This window comes from Catharus ustulatus, chromosome 3, assembly GCF_009819885.2.
Source record: "Catharus ustulatus isolate bCatUst1 chromosome 3, bCatUst1.pri.v2, whole genome shotgun sequence".
In the NCBI taxonomy this organism is placed as follows: domain Eukaryota; kingdom Metazoa; phylum Chordata; class Aves; order Passeriformes; family Turdidae; genus Catharus; species Catharus ustulatus.
This window is the reverse complement of record NC_046223.1, coordinates 8,465,320-8,486,346: the sequence shown is the minus strand read 5'-3', so window position 1 is coordinate 8,486,346 and position 21,027 is coordinate 8,465,320. Positions and strand designations below refer to the sequence as shown.

The window sequence follows — 21,027 nt, the reverse complement described above, 5'->3', positions numbered from 1 at the left end:
GCCCTCCCGCTCCCCTCGGCCCGCCCCGGCAGCGGGGCCGGCCCCGCCTCGTGGCGGGCGGAGGAGGCGCAGGCGCGGCGGCCCCGGCCCTGCCCGGGTCCCGGTCCCGGCAGCCGCGGGGGCAGCGGCAGAGCCGGCGGGATGGCGGCACCGCTGAGCGATGGGGAGCGTCGGAAGCAGATCAGCGTGCGGGGCATCGCGGGGCTGGGCGACGTGGCCGAGGTGCGCAAGAGCTTCAATCGCCACCTCCACTTCACCCTCGTCAAGGACCGCAACGTCGCCACCCCCCGCGATTATTACTTCGCGCTGGCCCACACGGTGCGCGACCACCTGGTGGGCCGCTGGATCCGCACCCAGCAGCACTACTACGAGCGGGACCCCAAGGTGAGCCCGGCGGGACGAGGGACTGGGCGGCTAGGTATCCTCCGGCGGGGGTGACACCTGGCAGCTGTCACTGTGGGGGCCCCTTGCCATGGCCGTGCCCCTCATGCATCCCACCGTGATTTCTTCCCTGCGGGCATCACGGTGCCTAGGCGTATCCCTCACACGAGCCCTGCTGTTGCTGTGTCCCCAGGGGCATTAGCGTGGCCGTGTCCCTTGTACACACCTCAGCGTGGCTGTGTCCCCATGAGCCTTGCCTCAGCTGTGTCCCCACGGACATCACCACAGCCGTGTCCCTTGTGCAGTTTGCCGTGACTGTGTCCCCACAAAGTCTTTCACAGTCCTGTTCCACTGCAGCATTGCCACCCCTCAGACACCCCTGTGTGCCCTGCACCGTGTCCCAGCCGTGTCCCCTGTGGTCCCACTCTGAGCAGGTCCTTGCATGCGCCTTGCTGCAGCCAACTTCTCTGCACGCTCCACCACAGTCACGTCGTGCACTCACACTGCTGCGGTGGTGTCCCCTGTAGGCATCATCACCTCCGTGGCTCAGCACAGCTGTGTCCTGACATACTCCTGCAGAACATGCACCCAGCTTGGCTTTGAGGCTGGAGAGGAGTTTCTTGCCTTGTAAAAACCAGACAAGCTCTCACAGGTCACCAAACCCCAAGGTTCCTCCCTGCTTGCCAAGTCAGGACAATGATGCTGGAGGTGTTGGGGGCTGGAAGATGTAATTCAGGCTTAATTGTTTTGAATCAAGACCCAATCCAGTGCTTGCCTGGAGAGCCACAGAGAGCAGGTGTGTACTGAGAAAGGCAGCTCACCAGGGTGCAGGCAACCACCTCCCTGAGTCAGCTCTTCTTCCAAGATATGAACATTGCCTTGACACAAGAAACAAAGTGCACTTTCACGACAGAATGGCTGCATGAGCACTGGGAGTTATGCTGGTGCATGGAACTTTCCTTTTTGTCCTAACTCATACAAATGGGCCCTGATCTGTATTGCAGCACCAACAGAAGGGATTGCACAGATCCCATAAAGGCTCAGAGGAGCCTGGAGTGAGTTTGCTTGCTGTCCTCTGCGCTTAGATTTTTCACTAGAAATGTGCCCCTGCAGGAGACTGAAAGGAGCAGAGCATTTGTGTGCAATGATTTCAGTTGAAATCAAGAAGATGAGCCTCAGGGAACAGACTGACCCTTTCAGACTCCCAGCAGAGGTTGCAGAGTGGGTAATCCTGCTGCTTAGCAGGAAAAAATCCACACTACAATGGAAACAAATTCAAAGGAAAGCACAATTTGAAGTCAGGTTATTGTTCTGTTAAGTTTATGTACAAAACATCCATAGTGATGAATCTTTAGTGAGGGCAAAAGTTTGCACAGCCTGTTTCTCACCCACAAACAGGATTTCGTTAGCATTTGCAGCACAGACACGGCTCCTCTCAAACTTGGGAGGTCACTGCACACTTGTGCTGGGAACCCTGCCACCTCTGGGACAATTTACTTGTGCAACAGGGTGAAACAGGAGTGAAACTCAGTGTGGGGTAAGCAGGAGGATCCGTGAGATGGGAGTGCTGGAAAATTACTCGCAGGAAGGTGCTGGCCCTCAGCCCAACCAGCCTGCATGGGGCAGGGGGCTTGCTCTGGCTTTTGGGAGAATGGATCAGCTTCAGCCTAGGAAAACTTTAAAAGCCCAGCGTAAACATCACCTCAGATGAGCCTAACAGTGTATAAATATATCATTCAGCATCCTAGATAATACTTGCCCTGAGTTAATTAGGGAAACACTTAACAGGCAGCGAGATTTTTCTATAGAAGGCTGTTGGCAGGGAGATGCGTGGTGGAGGTTTGGCCGGCGTCCCGCATGAAATTCTTCTGACAAACAACTCTGGTGCGTGGTGTTCAGGAGCAGGCGCCAAAAGCCAGTCTGGGAAGACATCCCTACTCTGGAAAGTGCTTGGGTCTGCTCTTGATTTTAAGCAGCTTTGGTGAAAGCAAAGTGCTGTGCTGTGTGTAAGTGTCTTGCTTTGCCTCCCCAGCGCATTTACTACCTGTCCCTGGAGTTCTACATGGGTCGCACTCTGCAGAACACCATGGTGAACCTGGGCCTGCAGAATGCTTGTGACGAAGCCATCTACCAGGTAAAGTCCTTGGGGTACCAGGGGCCCCTGAGGCTGAACTTTTCCACACAGATGGCTGAGTATCTTTGTGTCTGAGAAGGCTGTGTTATTTGGACTGTACAAAATGAAGCTTGGCTCTTTCTTAGTGGTTTTAATTTCCTAGAGAGGACAATGTGGGGGCCTTGGGGTTCCTTGGAGTTGGAGTACATTTTTTCCAAACCATCATTTCCCTGCAATAAATGGGAGAACCCTGAAGTCTGTACTGAAAACAGCACCCAGTATCCTAAATGACATAAGAGTCACAGGCTGCAAAAAGCTTCCCATTAGCAGGATGGTTTATCACAGGAGATGTAGTGTAATGCGACAGACTGGGACTAGAGCAGCAAAACTCCAAATTACAGTACACAAGGCACATCAGCAGTGCTGCCAGGTAGAAGTTGATTCGTGGGAAGGGAGAAAGGAGGGAAATAATTTGCTTGAAATAAAATGTCCTCAAATTATTTCCATCTGGAAAGAAACACAGCTGAGTATCACCAAGGCAATCACTAATGTGAGGCCATTGTTACTTATGTGGTTATTTGTAGACACCTCTGCAACAGCACAGTGACCTTTTTTGACAGAATGTGAGGTTTTTGGCTTTCTCACCCAAACCCTTTATTTCTCCCAGCTTCCCCTCTCCCCTCCCTCTGCCCCACCAGATTGATCCATGTTTCTAGCAGAAGTTGGGCACTTCACTGTCTCTGTAAATGAGGTGCTACAGTTGCTGCTGAAACATCCTGGCAAGCACTTTCCCTGCCAAGAGATCGGAAAGAGATTTCCAGGGAGGCACCTGTTTCCTCTCTGAGGTATTGTGCCTCAGAGGGTAGGCTGTTTTTTTTCAGGGAGCATTCTCCAAGTGCAAGACACTTTCCAAGTGCAGATTTGGCCCAACGTGCCAAGGCTTCCATTGCTGTAGCCTCCAACATGTGAAGCTCATCATGGCCAGTGGCCAGGTTGCTTTGGAGGTCTCTTATCCAGCATGGCTCTGTCACTGAGAGAATTTGTTTCAGTTTTTGTGTCCTCATCACTCTGTGCATGAGGCTTTCCCATCTTGTGGCTGCAGACTAATGAAGTGCTGGGAAAACAGTCTGGGGAGAAGCCATGATATTGACTTGACACCCTGCTCTCCCCCCTGGCACCAGAGCAAGCTAGTGCTGTCCCCTGAGAGTCTGCACCCCTGGACTCCTGGAGAGTTCTTGCTGCTGGCAGCCTTAGCCTTCATCTGGCAGGGGCCCCCAGGCCATAAAACAAACGGCTCAAGAGATGCAGGCAACCACTTCCAGCCACAGACTGCAGCCAAGGAGCTCAGTGGCAGGCTGAGCAGGATGTGGGAAGCACAGAGAGTGATGGTAAATGCTGCAGTCACTGCTGCCAGCCTGGCCATGACCTTCCTCAAGGACCCGATGGGCATGGGCAGAGGGATGACCTCCCCTGCCCAGGCAGGACTCAGGGGTCCCTTGCACACTGCCTTGACCATTCCCCCCATACTGTCTCCAATGTCAAGTTTGGTCAAAATGCATCCTGACCTGAGGGGCTGCCAAGGCATGAGTGTTTTGTCTGGAGTCTCTAAGGAAACCTTCTTCATGGGAAAACGACATCTGGTGATGGGCTGAATTGTTTTCCAATCAGTTGGGCTGCCCACGGACTAGGGGCTGGTGAGATGCCTTGTGCATTTAATTTCCCTCAGTGTGGGTGGTTTTGGGATGTGTTTGTCCTCCTGTAGAGAGCAACTCAGGACACGGAGTTGTATTGGTGACATGTTCTGATGTGGTTCTTCCCCGATAGCTGGGTTTGGACTTGGAGGAGCTGGAGGAAATTGAAGAGGATGCTGGACTGGGAAATGGAGGCCTGGGACGCCTGGCAGGTAATGCAGGGGGAGGGGAGTTCCCACCTTGTGCAGAGTGCATGGGGACCAAGGGTGATGTAGCTGTCGCACCCTCACCACTGGAATCTGCCCCAGAGGCCTTCAGCAGTGTGGGACCCTCCTGCCTGCCCCTGGCTGGCTAGAAACATCCCCTCCCCAGTGAGAGCACCCTGGAGCTGTAGGTGTGTGTGCTGCAGTGCAGCAGGGCTGTGGCTGGAAGAGGCTGTCTGGAGCCTTTCTCCTCACCTCCCCGTGAAATCTCTCACTTCTCAGAGGCACTCAACAGCTCTCACACAGGCAGATTGTTGGCTGCTATTTTAGTCTTCCTGTCCTGTGGGACAGCTTGAGATCAGAGCTCCCCAGCACAGGGTGAATGCTGGGGCTAATCTTTACCAGAACTGCCTGGATTGAGGGCTGGAAGGGTTTCCTTTGGAAGCAATAGTAGTTAAGTACCTGGTGGTGCAGCAGGTTGGGGTCAGAAGCTCTGCTTTACTGGGCAGACAGGCTTAGGGCAAGGCAAGTTTACAAGAGCCCTCACTGCAACAAAGCTGGATTTGGGGTTTTGGTGACCTTTCCTTGTCATCAACAATTTTGGGGGTTTGTGGTTGCTCAGCAGGACATGCATAGAGTCCTGCTGCAGACTGTCTCCTTGTCTCCCTTTTGCACATGGGTTTGCTCTGAGTAATGCACATTTCCAGCAGCACTGTTGTGGCAGCTCCTCATCTCCATGCACAGCACACTGTAGCACATGCAGCAAGCAAGGAGTGAGGTTCCTTGCAGAGTGCCCATGCTCTGCTCCTACAGCCTGTTTCCTGGACCCTTACAGCCTGTTCCCTTGACCCTTACAGCCTGTTTCCTGGACTCCATGGCCACACTGGGGCTGGCAGCGTACGGTTATGGCATCCGCTACGAGTTTGGGATCTTCAACCAGAAGATTGTTGATGGCTGGCAGGTACTTGGCAAACTCAGGTCCCTCTTTCTCCCTCTCTTTCATGCTGCTGACAGGGCCTGGATGTAAAAGGCACTGCAGTGCCTTGAGCTGCTCCTAAACTGGGCATTTGAGTCCGTCACTGGGCAGGATGATGTGGGAGTTGAGCCACAGGGCATGGCTGAGACCAGAGGTCTGCCTGCCTGGATTTCCACAGAGCAGCTGCAACAACCCCAGAGTCCCATCCAGCTTGGCAGTGAGTCAGCAGAGCAGTTACACTAAGGATGGAGATGTGCCTAAATACCTCAAGAATGTGTCTGGCAAAGGATGTATTTGATCATGATGGAGCATAGGCAAGTGCCTGGGGTGATTGCTGCTCCTGTGGGTTCCCTGGTCAGTGGTAGACAGGGTTAAAACAGGGATTTTCTCGTAGCATTAGTGATCATACTATTTTTCAGTGAAAATAGGCTAAAAAACTTTCCCAACTGGCAGTTTTCCATAATGTGTGTCTGGAAATGGTTTTCATTAGGGGACTTACCTTGCTTTGGAGTATGAAGTATCATTTTCCCCTAAAAATACCATTCTGTAAGTCAGGGACTGTGAGAGGTTTGAAGGTTGTTTTTTCCTGCTTCTCCACAAAGAAGCTGCAATGCTGCAATGCTAGACCCCATAAATGGTGAAAACAGGGAGGGGAAAGCTTCCCCTGTATTTGACTTCATGTTTCTTAAAAAAGAACAGGGGTGGTGGCGTGCTGGGCTGTGGCCCTCCCCCCTGCCTTGCCCCTCCTTGTCCCGCTATCTCCCTGTTCCTTTAAGTCCTTCCCCCACAGCAGAGAAATTCGTGGAGGCACAAAGCATCTCGGGATAACACCAGCCTAGGTGGCTCTGATGGATTCATTTCCCCATTGCCACAGTTGTGAGCCTCCTGGCAGAGGGCAGAGCAGTTAACAAGCACTGGCTTACAGCGTGTGGCTCGTGGCCAGGAGCAGCACCACTGGGTGCCACATCCCACATATTCCACGATAACCACAGTGGAACTGGCTGTAAAGGCCTGGAGTGCAGTGGTCTGTGCAGTTTGGATGGCTAAAACCTTAACAAAGCTCCACAGAGGCCGATTTATTTATTTACACCAGCTGGGATGCACTCATCCAAGTTTTGGAAAGCCCAGCTATCCTCTAGAGGCCTCTGCACATCCATTTTTAAAGCCAGCTTGCTGAAGCTTTGCTTCTAAGCTGGTCTCCCTTCGAGGAGCCGTGTTCAGCCTTCAGTGGAGCCATGAGCCGCTCCTGAAGCCGCTCCTGAGCCCAGCTTGCCTCTTGCAGGTGGAGGAGGCGGACGACTGGCTGCGCTATGGCAACCCCTGGGAGAAGGCCCGCCCCGAGTACATGCTCCCCGTGCACTTCTACGGCCGTGTGGAGCACACTCCCGACGGGGTGAAGTGGATTGACACCCAGGTACCACCATCTGTCTCCCTGCTGGGCTGGGCAAGGCCAGGCAGGGTCACCCTGGGCTGCCTGAGGTCTTCAGGCTTTGCTTCTCTCCCAAATTCCCTCTGCTACTCTTGCAGTTACAAAGGTGACTTTGTAGCTTGTGGGGTTTGAGGAAATAAAAGCTTTTGTTGAATTGTTGCAGCAGGATTTGAGAAATGGGAGAGATCTATTGATCTCCAGGGCAAAGCCCCACAGTCTTGCATGGATTTATGTTAGAGGACAATTGTAGGCTCCTTGCAGGCTGCTCCTGGCCTTTGCTCATTCACACCCTGTTGATTTTCAGGTGGTTCTGATGCTGCTGCTGTGTAGGGGCATGGAGCAATCCCATGGGTGTTTAATTCTTGTCATGAGAGCAAGTTCCTCTTTCCCAGAGCAGCCCAATGGGCAGAATGCTGTCAGGAAAGGCTGGAGGTGTGGATTCCAGTCTCCAGTCTGCCTGGAGGCTTTGTTTTGTGGCATCATGTAGCACAAACACTCCTTCAGCCTCTCCCAGAGTTGAGGAGGTAATGCTGCACTTCAGGAGCTCGTGCTTGTTCAGGCTACTGCATCATAGGTGCATTTCCATCTTGCAGCTAATGAAGGCACGGGTTTATTAAAAGTATTGGAGATGCTTCAGCCTCTCCTCTGAAAGTACTGCTCAGGGTGGAGGAAGGAAGGACAGCTAATTTCTCTGTGATTCAGGGAGATGACCTAGCCTTGTTTCCATAATGTTCAGTGGTCTCTCAGCTTGATGAACCAGCTCAGTTAATCCAAGGAACTCACAGTCACGGAGCCCAGCCATTCTCTTCAGCACCAAGAGCTGAAGCTCAGTTACACAGTCACCTGGGTGTGCTCAGAGGAGAAATCAACCATTTTATTTCTGGTTTTCAGAGGCTGTGCAGTAACCTAGGCCATTGCCAGGATAACAGTGCAGGGGTTCAACACCACAGCCCCAGCACAGTGAACATTTTGGAGGCACTGTGCCAGAGCTCTCTGACACCCAAGTGAAGCAGGCATCCATTTGGGGACCAAGTGCCATTGCATTTCAGCATGCCTTTCTTCTGATCCTGCTGGTAATCTGGGGTTTCAGGGATCCCAAACAATGTTTCCTACAAGGAGGCGAGTTTTCAGATAGTGCTGCTAAGGGAACAAGTTGGAAAGGTTCAAAAAAGCCAAAGATGCAGTCTCCAAATATAGCATGGCTGAGTTCATGTGATGTGTGCCCCAGTCCCTAGGCAGGCTCCCTGCCTGCTTCCATGTTCGGAGCTGGCAGCAGCAGCTTGGAGAGCCTGAGCTCTTACTGATTGTCCCCAGAGGGGAGGTGTTGCTGATGCCAGCACAAAGAGGCTGTTCAGGACCAACATGCTGATCTTCCCAGGTTTTCCCTGCTATGTGAGCTGGGACCTCCAGGGTTACTCCCTGTAGCCACGTGTGCAGCGTTTTGAGGCTTAAGCATCATCTGCAAACTGCACAAATAGTTTCACATTCATGTTCAGTTCAGGTGCTGGAGATCTCAGTGGAGTTACCCAGGCAGGTTCAACAAACCCTGAATATTGGGTGGCTGGCTCTGGAAATGGTGCGGCAGTTGTAGGGTTTGGTCCTGGCAGGTTGCAGAAGGCTGATGGGCAGGATTCAGGCTGTGGGGTTAATCCTAGATGGAAACACAAAAGTCCAGGCTGCCCTGGCTCTACCCCAGCACAGACAGAATCACAGTGGGCAGCTGAGGGTGTTTTCAGTGCTCTGATAGGTACCCCAGTTGGTACAGGGAGGTCAGCAGGTTTCTTGCAACTCTGTCTTGCATTTCATTGATGGGGTTGAAAGTCAAGCAGGTCCATAAAGCTCCAGACAGCTCTGGTTCCCCAATGAATGCTTTCCCAGTAGCTGGTGGAAGTGCCTGTGACAGCAGGGAAATCTGTGAAGCTCAGCAGGTGCATTTTAGTGAGGTGAGATTCCTTCCACAGCCAGGACTTGTCTTTGTCCTCTGGATTCTTCCTGCAGAGGTCTCAGCCACTGCCCCACATTCTCTGGGACCACTGTGCTGTAACCAGAGGGGAATACTGTCCTTTCCAGGTTGTCCTTGCCATGCCTTACGACACCCCAGTGCCTGGATACAAGAACAACACTGTGAACACTATGAGACTCTGGTCTGCCAAGGCACCAAACGACTTCAACCTCCAGGAGTGTAAGTGCTGTCCCTTCACTGCCTCTCTGGCCAGGCTGGGACACAGTTGTCCCTTTGTGCATGGCACCTGGCACAGCACTTCACTTCTGGCCTGTTTTGTGTTTATCTCATAGCTATGTCCAAAACACAGCACTGTGTGCACATCCATGGATCACACTACTCAACTGCTTCCAGAGCCCTCATGCGCCAGGACACCCACCCATCCTCTCCTCTCACTCTAGTGCCTTTCACACATGTACATTCCCATCCTGTTCATTAATACCAACCCAAATATTCCTGTTACAAAACCTCTCTACAAGAGAAGAGGGAAAAGTGTGGTGTCAGGGACCTACCTGAATCTCTACAGCTGCCTCAGTGCTATGTGTATTTCTCTCCCTGCAGTCAATATGGGTGACTACATCGAGGCCGTGTTGGACAGAAACCTGGCAGAAAACATATCCAGAGTCCTGTACCCAAATGATAACGTGAGTGACCTGCTTGCCTCTCTTCCCTGTTGCTCAGAATCATCCTTCCTGCAGTTGTACCTCCTTGTTTGCAAACGCTGGAAGGTCATGGCCATGTGATGCTTGTTGCTCTGAATTAATAGAATATGTTGTCTCTGTAATTCCCAGGGAACAGGTATGGCTCTGCTGGCTCCAGAGGGTCTTTGCTGACTGATTGGCAGCTAAGAGTATGGCCCATATGATGTAGCTACTCTGTTCTGTGCTGCAGGGAGGGGAAGGCATTGCTCCTTTGACTTCAAGGAATTTGCCAGTTTACACAGTGGGGACTCATTTCCATCCACAGTTCAAGGGATTTCTCACTGCAAGGGCTGTCCCAGGCCAACCATTCACTGGGCTCTGGGTCCAAAAGGGAAGAGCCCTCGTATCTAGTCATGGATTGGCATCTGTGCTGGAAAAGCCCCTGCACTTTACCCCACACCCTATCAAACCTGCTGCTGTTTTAAAATAGACCAGCACAAAGCACGGTGTGAGGCAGCTGGTGTGTCCAGACACACTCCTGGCTGTTGCAGAAAGCCCAAAATCCTTTGTCCAAAAACCTTGCAAAGGATTTTGCTGTGAGGGAGGGAGCTGTGCTGGCTCTGTAGGGATAGCATGGATGGGGCAGGCTCTAATGCTCTCTCTGGAAGCAGCTGTTTGGGATGCCAAGCCCCTTGTGAGCCCCTACAGCTGCTGTCCACATCAGAGACGTATGAGAAACATCCACATTTGCCCTGGTGAGGAGCCAAACGTGTGAAGCCTGTTAGGAAGCCCCTCAGGGTGGAGAGGAGCATCTCCAGGGCTTTGGCTGCCAGGTGGGGATGGCACAGCTGCAGCTCTGATGGATGTGGTGCCCCCTCCTCTTGCAGTTCTTTGAAGGCAAGGAGTTGAGGCTGAAGCAGGAGTACTTTGTGGTGGCTGCCACCCTCCAGGACATCATCCGCCGCTTCAAGTCCTCCAAATTCGGCTGCCGAGACCCTGTGAGAACGTGCTTTGAAACATTCCCAGACAAGGTGAGACCATGGGCAGAAACACTGGGGAAATTTCAGCCAGAGCTGCCTCTCATGAGGGAGAGCAGGATGCTCAGGACTAAATGGGGGCATTTATACAAACACCCCAGCAACTTCAGTTATAAAACAGGTGATGTCCAGGCCTGTTTTCCCAGGGAAAAAATTGTTATTTGGAGCAAAACTTGGAAAGTTTTAATAGCTGCATTACTGAGAGATCTGCCTGTTTTTGGGTTGTGAGTCACGAGAAGAGACTTGGGGCTGACCCTTAGCCCAACCCCATGCATGCAGGACACTGTCACAGTCCTGTCACTACCAGAACTGAGACCAAGTCTGTGTTGCAGGTGGCCATTCAGCTAAATGACACCCACCCTGCCCTGTCCATACCAGAGCTCATGCGGATCCTGGTGGATGTGGAGAAAGTGGACTGGGACAAGGTGAGCACAGCTGGGAGGATCATGCTGAACCTTGCAGGGAAAGGACCTGGGTGCACGTGCATTAACCTGCTGTCTGTAATGCAGGCCTGGGAGATCACAAAGAAGACCTGTGCCTACACCAACCACACCGTGCTGCCTGAAGCCCTGGAGCGCTGGCCGGTCTCTATGTTTGAGAAGCTGCTGCCGCGGCACCTGGAGATCATTTATGCCCTCAACCAAATGCACCTTGATGTAAGGGGCCGGTCTCAGGCTGTGGGAATACTGGGGGTCTTGGATGGGAGGGCTGCTAGGTCCTGTGGCTGTGTCACTCATGCCCCTGTCCCTGCCTGCAGCGTGTGGCAGCTCTGTACCCGGGGGACATCGACCGTCTGCGGAGGATGTCGGTGATCGAGGAGGGGGACTGCAAGCGGATCAACATGGCTCATCTCTGCGTCATCGGCTCCCACGCCATCAACGGCGTGGCCCGCATCCACTCCGACATCGTGAAGAACTCGGTGTGAGTTGGGACACACCCTCTCCCATCACTGGGCTTTGGTGTGCCTTGGGACACACCCTTTCCCATCACTGGGCTTTGCCTGACAGCTGGGAAGGGTTAGCTGGGGCAGCTGGTCTGCTTTGGTTGAGTTTGGAGACTCTTAGGAGATGGTGAAACTCTTGGCAGTTCAGTTGAGGAAAGGGGTGAGAGACAGCAAAGAGTTCACAGCTCTTACAGGGAGATTGACAGAGCCTGCCCTGAGGAGCACACATTGGGGGGGGGCAGCTGTAGCTCTGGGTGGTGGTGGGTAGCTCAGAGCTCCCTGGTGTTCCAGGTTCAAGGATTTCTATGAGCTGGAGCCAGAAAAGTTTCAGAACAAGACCAATGGGATCACGCCGAGGCGCTGGCTGCTGCTGTGCAACCCAGGACTGGCTGACATTATTGCTGAGGTGAGTGGTGAGCATGTGAAGTGAGGGGCTGAGCATGATCCCTTTGGTTACCTCTTGTGGTCTGGTCAGCCCTGAGGGTGACACCTGACAGCTCTATGGGGACAACCTGGGAGGACCATGCTGTGGTACGTGTAGGTGTGAGGTTGGCTGGGCTCTGAAGTTGGTGGTGAAGAGTTTGCCAAAAAAAGCTGCAGAAACCTGGATCTGGTCCCTGCCCTCATGGGGACTGCACACAGGCACAACCACAGCATGTCTGGACAAGTGTTCAGCTTCACAGGCACAAAGGAGCTCCTCCTATGGAGGCCCAGCCCCAGTTCTGTCCCTTGTAATTCCCAGGCCCTTTAGGATAGGTTTTTATATCACACTGCAACATGCCATGGCTGAACATTTCCTGCAATTAGATGTATCTTCATGTCCTTCCATCAGCATCTCCAGCTGCCAGGAGGCCATGGCACATGTGCACACATCGTCCCTCTTCTGCTAAAACTCCTTGAGAGAGGGGAGCTGGTCCAAATTTTTGCAAGTGCCTTGTTTCCACTGGGCTTCTTTTTACAGAGAAGTAACCTCATGATGATAGTGATAAGAAACCATGCTCCTTTTCCTGGCCACACTCTCTCTTCCGGTTCCCAATGGAACTGTGGCACCTCTGCTGGGGAAGGGCAGCTGTGGACTAGGTGAAGTGTTTCATGACAGTCCTGGTTTGTTGTTTTAGAAAATTGGGGAAGGCTTTATCACAGATCTGAGCCAGCTGAAGAAGCTACTGGAGTTCATCGATAATGAGACTTTCATCAGGGATGTGGCAAAAGTCAAGCAGGTAATGTGCGCTGGAGGTGGCCTGGGGAAGAAGGCTGAAAGCACCATGCTGCCAGGAACATCCCAGCAGCAAACCCTGGGAACTCATGCCTGTTCCTCATATTTTTCTGCCAGGAGAACAAGCTGAAGTTTGCAGCCTACTTGGAGGAGCAGTACAAGGTGAAGATCAACCCTATGTCCATGTTTGATGTCCAGGTGAAGCGAATCCATGAGTACAAGCGGCAACTGCTGAACTGCCTGCACGCCATCACCCTCTACAACCGTAAGTCACCCACCCTCTCGCTGCCAGCCTTCTCTCTAGGAGGGACACTCTCCAGAATGTCTGAAGGGTCATACAGAGCTCTGGGGGAAAGCTCACAACTCAAATCTCCAGCCCAGGAGAATCTCCACCTGTTCTGGTGTCGAGACTGACCTGGTGCAAGTTAAGACCCCATTTCCCATTGTATACTTGGGAGCCCTGCCCATTCCCAAAGGGAGGCAAGTCATTGCAGCTCTGCATTGTTCTGGCTTGAGTAGTTCTCCAAGGATCTGAATCTCCAAGGATTCTGTGGCCATATTTTGTCCACCACATCTCCAGCAGATGTCTGGTTGGACTTCAGGGTCCTGCAAGGTTGATGGGTCCTTGTGATGTGGGCTGAGATCCCAGCCCACCTCTCATCCAGGCAGTAAACTCTGCCCAGTTTATCTTCAGTTCTGAAGAAAGACTTTTATTTTTTAAGATCAAATTTGATAAAATTTTGAAGAAAGATCCCTGCTCTTTCAGGTATCAGATGTAATCCATCCAAATCCTTTGTGCCCAGGACCATTATGATCGGAGGAAAGGTAACCTGCATTCCAGACTTGGTGCATGCATGGCTCGGGGTGGGTGGGGAAGGTCCTGTCCCCTTTCTGTGGCTTTACTGGGCCTGCTGTAGATTAGCCAGCAGCAGGGAACACCTCCATGGACAAACTGGGCTGAGCAAGGCTGCATCATTATTAGCCTATGGCTCAGGAATTCTCCGCCCAATAGGGTGTTTTTCCTAATTCCTGGCTGGGAGAATTAGGATTGTTCGGGCTCTGGAGGTACTTTATTGTAGTCTTTCAGTGCTTCTTTTAAGAAAGATGGGGACAAATGTTTTAGTAGGACTACTTCTGATAGGACAAGGCATAGTGGTTTTAAATTGAACAAGGGTTAATTTAGATTACATCTAAGGTGGAAATGTTTTCAGTCAGTGTGGTGACCCACTGGAACAGGTTGCCCTGAGGTGCTACATGCCCTATCTCTGGAAACATTCAAGATATGTTGGATGGGGCTCTCAGCAACCTGCTCTAGTTGATGTCCCTGCTTATTGCAGGGAGGTTGGACTACATGTCTTTTAAAGGTCCTTTCCAACCCAAACCTGCTGTGATTTCATGTGAACAGTAGAGGTGAAGCTCAGACTCACTGCAGTGAGGACCCCGCACTGGCATCTCTCATGCTCTCCCTTCCTTAAAAGCCTTCCCCATTTCTGGGCTGCTCTTCTTCAGGCAGCCCCTGGCTACCACATGGCCAAGATGATCATCAAACTCATCACATCCATTGGTGAGGTCATCAACAACGACCCTTATGTGGGGGACAAGCTCAAGGTCATCTTCCTGGAGAACTACAGGGTATCCTTGGCTGAGAAGGGTATGTCTGGTCTTCTGTAAGCACGTGTCAGAAGTTGGGCATGTCCCAGCTGAGCCCAGGAACGGGCTGGCCTGAGAGGCAGTTGTGGCAGGACACCTGGCTGTCCCCTAGGAAGAGCCTGAAGGCTCCACACAGGGCAGGAAGCCAGCTTCGTGCAGGAGTGGCAGCAGCTGCATGGGGTTGTGGTAAAGCTGAGCCTGGCCCCAGAGTTGTGCTGTTTGGGCTGAGGGCGAGGTCAGAGGGGCCACTGGTTGTGGGGAGCTGCACTGTGCCAAGGATTAACTCCTACCTCTTTTGCACCTGGCAGTGATCCCAGCAGCAGATCTGTCCCAGCAGATCTCCACAGCTGGCACGGAGGCCTCAGGTACTGGCAACATGAAGTTCATGGTGAACGGGGCCCTCACCATTGGTACCATGGATGGAGCCAACGTGGAGATGGCTGAGGAGGCAGGCGAAGAAAATCTCTTCATATTTGGCATGCGGGTGGAGGATGTGGAGGCCCTGGATCGGAAAGGGTTGGTGCACACCAGGGCTTGTCAGATGGGGATGCAGGGCTCAGCTCTGGCAGGGAGAGCCATGTTCTCTGGGATGGGACACCTTCCTCTCTGGGCAGCTCTGGAGCAGGAATAAGGAAGGGGCTAGAGGCAGTCTTTGCCTTGGGCTGCAAGCATTCAGCTTGCCCAGAGCACAGTGACTGTGAGTCGGATGTGGCACAAAGTGTGTCAGACAGCACTGCTGGTCTGAGCCACAAGCAGGGTGCTCTGATGGGCACAGCCCTGGGAGCAAGGCCCCTCACTCAGGAGCTGCACCACATCCTTGCTTGCCCTCCCTGCCCCAGACACGAGGGCCCCAGGAGGAGCAACAGTGCCTACAGCCTGTCTGTGCTGGGCACAGGTACAATGCTCGTGAGTATTACGAGAGCCTGCCCGAGCTGCGCCAGGCCATCGACCAGATCAGCAGCGGCTTCTTTTCCCCTCGGGACCCTGGCTGCTTCAAGGATGTTGTGAACATGCTCATGCATAACGACAGGTGAGTCCTGGGAAGCATCCCTGCACAGCAGGGAGCCCTGCTGCTCATGGCAAGATATCTGTCCTGCCTGGAAGGCAAACCCCAGCCAGACTCTGCTTTGGGTTTCAGGTTCAAGGTGTTTGCAGACTATGAGGCCTACATTAAGTGCCAAGGGCAAGTGGACCAGTTGTTCATGGTAAGACATGCCCCCTGCTGAATGCGAAGGCTGGGGTCTTTGGCCACAGCAGTGCAGTGGGAAGACTAGGGGTAACTGGATGAGTGTGTTCCAGTGGAGCCTTTCTTATGGAAAGTATGTGGGGAGCCTGGGGCAGGGTGAGGCAGGTTTGGCTGCTCCACAGCCCCACACTGTGGTGTTTTAAATCAGCCAGGCTCCAAGGCAGATGGAGCTGGGTGAGCAAGTGAGTACTGACATTGCCTCTTCCCAGGATCCCCGTGAATGGACGAGGAAAGTCATCAGGAACATTGCATGTTCGGGCAAGTTCTCCAGTGACAGAACCATCACGGAGTATGCCCGTGAGATCTGGGGGGTGGAGCCTTCTGCCACAGCAATTCCCCCACCCAATGTGCCCCGAAACTGATGCAAGCACCAAGGGAAGGAAGGAGGGATGCACTCCCATTGCCGGAGGCCTCACCTGCATTTCACCACCAGTCAGATGGGCTCAGCTCTCCAGAACCAAGGCCTTTCCCTCAGAGGGGTAGAAGGATGCTCTGAGGAGGAGCCTTGACTGAGGAACAAGAGCTGAGGGGCAGGAGCAAGGACCTTGTGTTTGCACCTACCTAGCCTGCATGTGCTACATAGTGCTTTTAGTGAGATAACCATGGATAAGTCTTCCACAGCTGTGCTCCATGCTTAACAAGGGCTTTCCAAGTAAACCCCGCCCTGCTGTGTGCAAGGGCCTGGCCTCCTTGACCCTGCCTCACAAGTAGGATTAGCCAAGACAGAGCATATCTTTCTCCTCCAGGGGTCTGCCAGGCCCAAAGCTGGGGGAAGGAGGCTGCCTGTGAAAGCAGCCGGCCCCAGGACAGGCACCAATGTCAAACACTGTGCCACAAGCAGGAGAGCCTGGGATCAGCCACTTCCTTACCACAGAGCTTACTGTAGCCTCCTGCCACACCTCTTTCCTAACTAAAGGCCCAGTAACCAAGCCACTCCAGGGATTTTTAGCCTCCATGTCTACATAGAGAGGGCTGTACCTGCCCTACCAGCTGGGTGACTGTGCCTGCTGGCTCTTGGCTTTGCAGGTAGAGCTGGGTGCTACCCAGAGCTGAATGTGGATCGCATCCCTGGCACTCCTCCATAGCAGGGTCATGCTGCTCCACCTGTCCCTCCCAGTGCTGGGGTCACAGTTTAACACCTATAGTGCTGTGTAGTGCACCAGTACTGCCCTGTTTGACACCAACTCAATAAAACAACCTGAACACCTGCTGGTTTGACTTTGGACTGACTTGTCACTACCCCATGCCTCTGGGTTCAGGTTACAACAAGTTCAGGCCACAATGCCTGAATCACTGCTGTGCTTCCCCAGCTGTGGCTTTGTGGTTTGTAGTCCCTTGCAGCTGGCAGGGTGTTGGCAGCAGCACAGGGGGGCAACATGCCCCTGACAGGCTGACTCTGTGCACTGGGATGGGGGTTAGTCTTGGGTTTACCCTACAAATGGCACACAGAGCTCCTGAACTAGAAATCACACAGGCAATTCCCATCTCATCCATTCCCAGGGAAGAAGCAGAGTCTCAACTGCAGCCAAACTACAGGTACAGACCCTCTGGGCTCCAGGAGAGTTGGAACTCACCTAGAGCTGGCAGCAGCCACAACGATTTGCCCAGTCCCAGCTGCAAGCTCACCTCCCACACACAACCCTACTGCAGCCCTACCCCAACCCAGCTGACTTGCACAGTGTGGGCAAAATGTCCCAAAAACAGCTAGGTCAGACTGGTTAAGCTAAAGTGATCAGCAGTCAATGCCTTTATTAAAACTACACCACTTTAGGATAAACATTTCAGTTTAAGTTTCCAAGCATATCACTGGCCTGCTAACAGGAAGGGTGGTGGTGGGACCACCAACAGCAGCAGTTCTCATGCTGGATCCCAGCTCTGTCCCAGCAGGAGGAAGGCAGCCAGCCAGGCCCCAGCTCAGGCTGCACTTTGCCACAAGCCAGCTGCCAGCAGCAGCATTAACTGGAATGTGTGTGTTACTCTCCAGAGCCAGGTAAGTATGTCTCGTCTGTCTGTGATAAATTACGGCTGACGCACTGGTACTGAAGTGGCACAGCTACTTTATGAGTATCAGGGGTCAGAAACCTCAGGGGCAACCGCGCTGATGGCAGAAGAATCTCGGTACAAGAAGAAGCTACTGTCTCTTTTGCAACTAGTAGGAGCCTGCAGATATAAATCTGATGCATGCTGAGCAGTTTATTACTATGCTGTACACCCCTGACCAGACCCTGGGGGCAGAACAATTCCCTTTGAGCACTAGTGACTAAACCTACAGCACCTGGTACTGTCTGTATGGACTGACAAGGGGCAGGACCCCAGCAAGGCAGTGCTCAGAGGCACTCCTCTTTCAGTGCAGAGCTCTTCAGTGGCAGAAACCAGCCCCCTTTCTAGCCCCAAGCAGGGCAAGGACATCCCCAGAACCTCTCCCTGTAGGAAAGGCTCATTTCCACTTCTGCCTCCTGGACAATGGCTGTCAGAGACTAAGATGTGCTACTCGAAGTGCACAGAAGGTGGGGGGGACAGATGGGAAGTGACACCCCAGACTTATTTTTGCATCAGAAACTGTATCACTGTCTGCTTTTAACTACAGTGGAACAGCACTGCCACCAGGACAGGAAAACTTGACCCGAGGAGTTAAAAAGTAGTTGAGGAAAAAACCCCTTGCCCTTCTCACCAAAAAGCAGCACATGGCTGTCTGGGCATGTGCAGGGGTAATGGAAGACATCCATTCCAACAGCCTGGGCACACACTGTTCATGGAAGAGGAGATCAAGCAAAAAAGTAATCTCACGCTTTCTGACTTAAACACCCAAGTCTGCAGTTTATATACATGTGTCATTCCAATCCTAATAGGAAGTACTTGTGAAGAAGGGGAGGAGGTCCACAGAGGATAGCAGGAATGGGAGCAAAAACTGATGTTGAGAAAGAAAAAGATACAGGAAAGATAAAAAGGCACTAGCCTTTCCCATTAAATAGATGTTTCAAAAGGAAGAACAAAAAAAACCCCTTTCATTTTATTTCCTAATGTGTGCATTTACCCCAACACTTTGCAGCACATTGTGACTGAAGAGCTAAATAAAAATACCTCTCACTACCTGGATCCTCCACGTATTTGTAATTACAGCCACTGATCAAAAAGGAAAGGCAAAACATGTATTTTCTAGAAAGAGAACACCTCAAACTCAAGCACGACAACTGCGGTAAGGAGACATGGCCAAAGCCATTTGCCTACAAATGTATCTCTACATGATCCAAAAACAGCAGCAGTGTTGAAAAGTGAAAAAACATCCTTGGTCATGACACAGTGTCCTAGGAACATCTGTCCTCAGCAGTACCACGAGGGATGGGCAAGGCTTTGCTGTGCTTACACTTTTTACAGTTTGGTACTGGCTCCCGGGCTGCTACCAACCCCTCTGTCCAAGTCCGAAAAGAAGCCAACAGCTTCTTCCTTCTGCCGTCACAGATGCTGATGCCAGAAGCTGGAGTTGCCAAGGATACACATCAGGACTGGAATGGGAAGCCCTGACCTCCTCTAGTGCCAGGGATGGAAGAATGGCAGACTGACCCACAGGGAGCGGGGAGGAAAAGGAGAGAGAGGAAGGAAATGAAAATCTCTGTGCTGACAAGCAGACAGTCTTCAGTGATGATGCTCATGTTCAGATTTTCCCAGGAATTCCCTAGAAAAGGAAATTACAGTGACACTTGGCTCTTCTATACTCTGGTGCATGCTACAGCCTACAGGTCTTCCCATTCCCCTGGCAAATCCCATGGCTCACACACTTGCAGCTACAGGGAACAGCAATGAGCTGTTCAGAGCTCAGAGGCTCCCACTGACAGAGCCAAACTGAAGCAACCACTCTGCAAACAGCTCCTCCAGAGCATCCAGCTCACAGCAGAGACGAGCCAGAAACTGCTCCAGATTTCTGTGGCTCCCCTTCCCAAAACCTGCTTTGCAAGGAGGTGGGGAGCTCTGGCTCCTGTGCTAAGGCAGCCCCGGTATTTCCCCAGCTGTGGAGAGCAAAGAGTGCCAGCCCAGCCCTGCCCCATTACCGCAGTATCCGAGGTAGCTCTGGACTCCTGTAGATGTACTTGTGCCGGTAGCCGAGGTCTGTGTGGAAGGGCACAAACTGCACCTTGTAGTCCCGGAAACTCCGCGACGTGGCCGCGATGTTGTAAAGCTGAACCCAAGGGGAGGCAGGTGAGGGACTCGTGTCACTCCAACCCAGCTCCCCCTGCCAAACCCGCAGTCCCTTGTGGGTGAGGCTTGAGCAGCTTTGGTAGCTCCAGCCTCATTTCACTTCTGATTTGCCACCTCGAACACCAGAGCTGCAGTCCCTCTGGGCTATGTGTTTTACACCTTTCCATTACTGGCATGTTGTTCCATCCACACCCATTCCTCCCACCAGATCAGTTTGCAGAGCCATGTATGTACCTTTTTTCCCAGATGAAATGGTACCACTGGATCATCCTCAGCATGAAGGATGAGCAGGGAGCAGGAAATGTATTTCACACTGTAAAACAGACAACAATGTCACAAAGGCACAGAGCAATCCCATCGTTCTCTAAAACGAACACATGTACATTTTAAGAAAACCATAATGACAAACATGTCCCATGGGTTATTAACTACAATTTAAAATCTCATCTGGGCATTATTCATTTGATCAATAGAAAATTTACCAGTGAAAGACATACTCATAAAATTTTCTTGCTGCTTAGACCAGAGAAAAGCAGCTCACTCCACCGTAAATCATCACACGCCACCACCTCCCAGGTCTGGTCTGGTTTCAATACCGGAAACTTAAAAACGCTCAGGCTCTTCAATTAAAAACTCAGTGAAAGGAAACAATGTGATTACAGGCAAGATGGTTTAGGCAAATACACAGCAAAGAAATCTTCCCAAACCTTCCTTCCATATTCCATTGCAATGTGTAAGGTACACTCAAAAAGCATAAATGGCATGAACCAAATCAGCATATCCCTGAGTAGTCTCTATTCTCTCTGTTGCATCTGTCCTTACTATGAACAATTTAAAAAGACAGAGCTCTACTTGTGCTGCTCCTAGGGCTGTGAGAGTAATTGAAATCACTCCAGTGAGAGCAATGCAGCAACAAAAAAAAAGTCAGAGTGCAGTCTCATGTCTATCCTCATTGATGCTTGGCTTACTGCAGCCACAGCTGGAACCCCAGCAAAGAGGGAACTCACTTCTCATCATTTGCAAATTTAATTCCACTTGTCGTGATGGGGTCAAGGAAGAACCAGTCAAATCCAGGGAAGTATCTGTATATCTGAGAGGAAAAATATGCATTAGAGGCAGGCACCAGCAGGCCAGTGATACAAACAGCACTGACAGGGCAGGTCACTGCCATCCCATAACATCCCTTGGCTGCTGACCATGCTCTTTGCAGTAACACTGCCCCTGTTTCCACCAGCATTATTTTCCCTCCCCTGTTTCAGGCCTATCTTCCCAGCCTGCTCAGGAACAGGCCCTGTGGGTGCTTGC

General features: G+C 52.1%; 2 protein-coding genes across 2 annotated transcripts in view; one reads left to right on the top strand and one right to left on the bottom strand.

Annotated features, from left to right (window-relative positions):
- The first annotated feature begins 63 nt into the window (after positions 1–63).
- Positions 64–16,736, top strand: LOC116994156 (glycogen phosphorylase, brain form). The gene is made up of 20 exons (XM_033055632.2): positions 64–384; positions 2,414–2,515; positions 4,319–4,397; positions 5,246–5,349; positions 6,647–6,778; positions 8,864–8,975; positions 9,357–9,439; positions 10,324–10,467; positions 10,806–10,898; positions 10,983–11,129; positions 11,231–11,394; positions 11,708–11,822; positions 12,535–12,636; positions 12,750–12,897; positions 13,399–13,457; positions 14,142–14,283; positions 14,591–14,798; positions 15,178–15,312; positions 15,421–15,487; positions 15,738–16,736. Exons 1-20 carry the CDS (start codon positions 142–144, stop codon positions 15,888–15,890), a joined length of 2,532 nt encoding a protein of 843 aa, XP_032911523.1. The 5' UTR covers positions 64–141; the 3' UTR covers positions 15,891–16,736.
- A 510-nt stretch (positions 16,737–17,246) lies between these two features.
- The window catches only part of ABHD12 (abhydrolase domain containing 12, lysophospholipase), a 37,278-nt gene continuing 33,497 nt past the window's right edge, over positions 17,247–21,027 (bottom strand). Inside the window, exons 10-13 of the mRNA XM_033055160.2 lie at positions 20,730–20,812; positions 19,957–20,035; positions 19,575–19,702; positions 17,247–19,201 (exon numbers count right to left, since the gene is read on the bottom strand). Coding sequence (XP_032911051.1) covers positions 19,162–19,201; positions 19,575–19,702; positions 19,957–20,035; positions 20,730–20,812 — 330 coding nt within the window. The 3' untranslated portion in view covers positions 17,247–19,161. The remainder of the gene's footprint in view (positions 19,202–19,574; positions 19,703–19,956; positions 20,036–20,729; positions 20,813–21,027) is intronic.

What these genes read in the sequence shown, in the direction of transcription:
- LOC116994156 (XM_033055632.2), top strand. Translation starts at nt 142, where the DNA reads ATGGCGGCACCGCTGAGCGATGGGGAGCGTCGGAAGCAGATCAGCGTG. An exon ending in ACTACGAGCGGGACCCCAAG is followed by an intron (nt 385 to 2,413) that starts GTGAGCCCGGCG and finishes TTGCCTCCCCAG; the next exon opens with CGCATTTACTACCTGTCCCT. An exon ending in TGAAGTGGATTGACACCCAG is followed by an intron (nt 6,779 to 8,863) that starts GTACCACCATCT and finishes TGTCCTTTCCAG; the next exon opens with GTTGTCCTTGCCATGCCTTA.